The sequence below is a fragment of the Mercenaria mercenaria genome, chromosome 5, assembly GCF_021730395.1.
Source record: "Mercenaria mercenaria strain notata chromosome 5, MADL_Memer_1, whole genome shotgun sequence".
In the NCBI taxonomy this organism is placed as follows: Eukaryota; Metazoa; Mollusca; class Bivalvia; order Venerida; family Veneridae; genus Mercenaria; species Mercenaria mercenaria.
Genome location: NC_069365.1, coordinates 7111754 through 7115159, shown reverse-complemented (window position 1 = coordinate 7115159; position 3406 = coordinate 7111754). Strand labels below are relative to the sequence as shown.

The 3406-nt window shown below is 35.9% G+C and overlaps 1 protein-coding gene across 1 annotated transcript; it reads left to right on the top strand.

Annotated features, from left to right (window-relative positions):
- The first annotated feature begins 656 nt into the window (after positions 1–656).
- Positions 657–1670, top strand: LOC123556353 (uncharacterized). Its single transcript, XM_053544420.1, has one exon. It carries the CDS (start codon positions 657–659, stop codon positions 1668–1670), a length of 1014 nt encoding a protein of 337 aa, XP_053400395.1.
- The last annotated feature ends 1736 nt before the right edge of the window (positions 1671–3406 follow it).

Below are 3406 nucleotides of genomic sequence, written 5' to 3'. Positions count from 1 at the left end.
GAGAAGACTGCGAGGGCAAGATGTCGTTAAAAGCGGACAGTGGACAATGGTGGACAAACCGCGAATCAGCTACCTTTACTTATTACTCGCCCTGATTTGTATGTTTTGGGTTTAACGCCGTTTTTCCATTTGGTTAAGACGAACTGAAGAGTAAATTCTAAATATTATTTTTAAACACTATATTTTGACCGAGATGACAGTAACTGTTGACAAATACTCGATAGCGATTTATACTCGGCGTAACCCGATCAGGAATGAGGAAGTAAATTGTAGGAGCTTAAAGATTAATTACAAAAGAAAGATATAAAATGTGGTTTACTATTACACTGTTAAAAGTTAACACGAGGTAGTGAACATTGTCATGATTATCTGTTTGATTAAACATAAAGTACGATAACATACTCGGGTTACTATTTAGAGCGAAAGCTAACAGGTGTAAAGGACGGAAAATGGAAGTATCTGGTCGGAAGGAAAATTCTCCTGACGGTTTCGCGAAACAATCTAAAATTTTCTGTCAGCCATGTTGTAACGATAGACAACACGTAGAAGCGGAGGGATTTTGTCAAAACTGTAAGGAATATTTATGTACTACATGTATCACGTATCACCGCAAGGTAACACTGAGCAAAAATCACGTGATTTTGGACAAACAAAATATGCCAACAAACGTGAAACAAGCACCTACATCCGTCTGTACGGAAATCTGTGAAAAACATGGAACTGAAGTTGTGAAATTCTTCTGCAAGCACCACGAGACAGCTGGTTGTGGAGACTGTATGGTTCTTGAGCACAAATCATGCGAAGTTGATTATATTCCAGATATCACTGAGGCGTTTCTTAAAGGGAGTGAATTAAGTGCACTAATACGCGAAATCAGTCGAGTCCAGTCCATTGTGAACTTCACAAGAAAGGACATTGATAGGGCTGAAACAGAAGCCTATGTAGAAACTGTAAATGACATAAGAACATTTAGAAAGGAAATCAATGATTATCTGGACAGAATGGAGCAACAGCTACTAGATAAATGTGACATAGTGAATAAGAAAATGGGCAAAGATTTCAAACACATAGCGAAAGAGCTAAATGTTATTCATGGGAATCTTACATCTCAGTCGGAGCGATCAACTGACATATTTGTAAAGGCGGGAAAAGCAAGATCAACTTTAAAAACGTTAGAAGGTCAACTGTCTGCAGTTGATGGAAGGTCCAAGATTGAAATTTGCAATTTAAAAAGATGTCAAATTATCAACGACGTAGTATCAAATTGTAGCCCACTCGGAGAAATTGAAGTTCGAAATATTGTTCAACAGCAGAGAAAAACGCCGACAAAAAGAAGCATTGTTGATGCGATACCAAAACGAGAAGGGGCCATCAACGTCAAATCATTCTCAGACGGAAGAGACTGTTTTATCTCAGGTAAAGTCACACTGAACGATACAACGCTCGCATGTACTGATTGGTTCAACAGCAAGGTAAAGCTTTTTGATATCACACGTGGTACACTTAGCTCAGAGCTTGCTGTGGAACCAGAACCATGGGATTTGACTCTCGTTCCAAATAAGGAAGTTGCAGTTACCCTTAACACTGCACAGAAGATTCAATTCCTGTCGTTCAGACAAAGTCTATCTACAGGACATTCATTGCGGTTAATGGCAAGTGTCGCGGAATAGCATATAGCAAGGACAGGCTTGTTGTGTCCTTCGAACGTGTCCTCAAAGTTTAGATTTTAACTCTTCAGGGCAGCGTTCTACATTATATTACTACTTATAACACTAGGACAGCGTTGTTTGAATGGCCTCTACATATTGCCGTTAGTAGTAGTGGTGAGATGTTATATGTGTCAGATTCATCTGCCAACTCAGTGATCAAGCTCACATCTGACGGACAAGTACTAGGTACATACAAAGATTCAGAGTTGATGGATCCTAGACAACTTGTTGTGTGTAAAGATGGCCACGTGCTGGTGTGCAGCTGTTCCAAGAGTACTGTACAACTACTATCACCAGAAGGTAAAAACCTGAAGAATATTCTCGAAAAGGAGGACGGTGTGGATCGATGTATGGCACTGTGCTATGACGAAGACACCAACATGCTGTACCTGAGTAATTATAATAACAGAAATCAGATTCAGATTTATAAAATTACGTGATTTATGTTGGGCTCACACAAATGGAAGTTTATGCTATGTAGTTCAACAGACATATGCATGTATGAAAACAACTCTGTTCAATGTTAATAATTTATATAGAATTACAAGCTGTTTATTAATTCATTGGTATAAGAATTGCGATATAGCATAATAGCGATTTCCTTTTCGGATGCACATTTTGACATTCACTTTAGTGTAAGGTTACGCAGACCAACATACATTTTACAAAATAATTTGTATAAAGACTTTGAATCGAGTGGAATACCAACTACTTGAATTGTGCAGTATATTTTGAACTGACAAACGATTATAACATTATGAATGTATCGTTATGGTAATTAATTATAAAAGTTTTTGAGTAATTTAATCTATTTTCTAAACTTCAAATCATATTCATTGGTATTTAAATAGCTCGACTAGTAAAGGCGAGACTAACATTTAGGGGTCAGCTACTTTAGATAAAGTATGCAACAGTTGTATCTATTTGGCATGCCGATATTTATCATAATTGTAAAATATTACTGGAAAGCTTTCCTTAAATGTACCGTATTAGAATATATTATATACATGTACTAATTACACTAAATTGATATGAGAAATAGTCAGTAGTTGACACATCATACTTCATGAATTTGCTATATAAACCTGATCTCTTCAACAAATTGTAGGGAGAAGGGGAGCACCTTAGCCAGGCAGCAGTTTAGCTGCAAAGCGGCTTAGCTTCTGGACAGAGTTGTAAGATCATTGGTGTCTCTCGATTTTGACATTTACAAATATTATCATTATCAAATTTATTTCATTTTTTTGAAAGTCTACTTCTGAACTATGGCAAATTAATTTATGATATACAGATTAATCTTCTTATATGTGCATCGAGGGAGACAGAGAGAAAGAGAAAGAGTTGATGTATTAATTAATTCAGGATAATTTACGGCTTTGGAATGAATAAATTATAATTAAAGAACAATGTACCTAATGTTTTTATGTAGACTACTAAAGGAAATCCACCATACCATCATGCATTGTATTTGAGGAACAATGTACCTTATGTTTTTATATACTAAAGAAAATCTACCATACGATCAAATAACGAGGTTAAAACGGCGGATAAGGGTACACGATGTAAAACGAGAGATATTAAAATATTTAGATAAACTGTAATTCAAATTTTGATATCAATACAAATCATATCGTCGGTTGTCGTTTGCTCTTCTTTAACTGAATATGTATGTTTTATTTACACAATGTTATCTTATA

Excerpts from the sequence above, each read along its gene's own strand:
- LOC123556353 (XM_053544420.1), top strand. The coding sequence starts at position 657 with ATGCCAACAAACGTGAAACAAGCACCTACATCCGTCTGTACGGAAATC.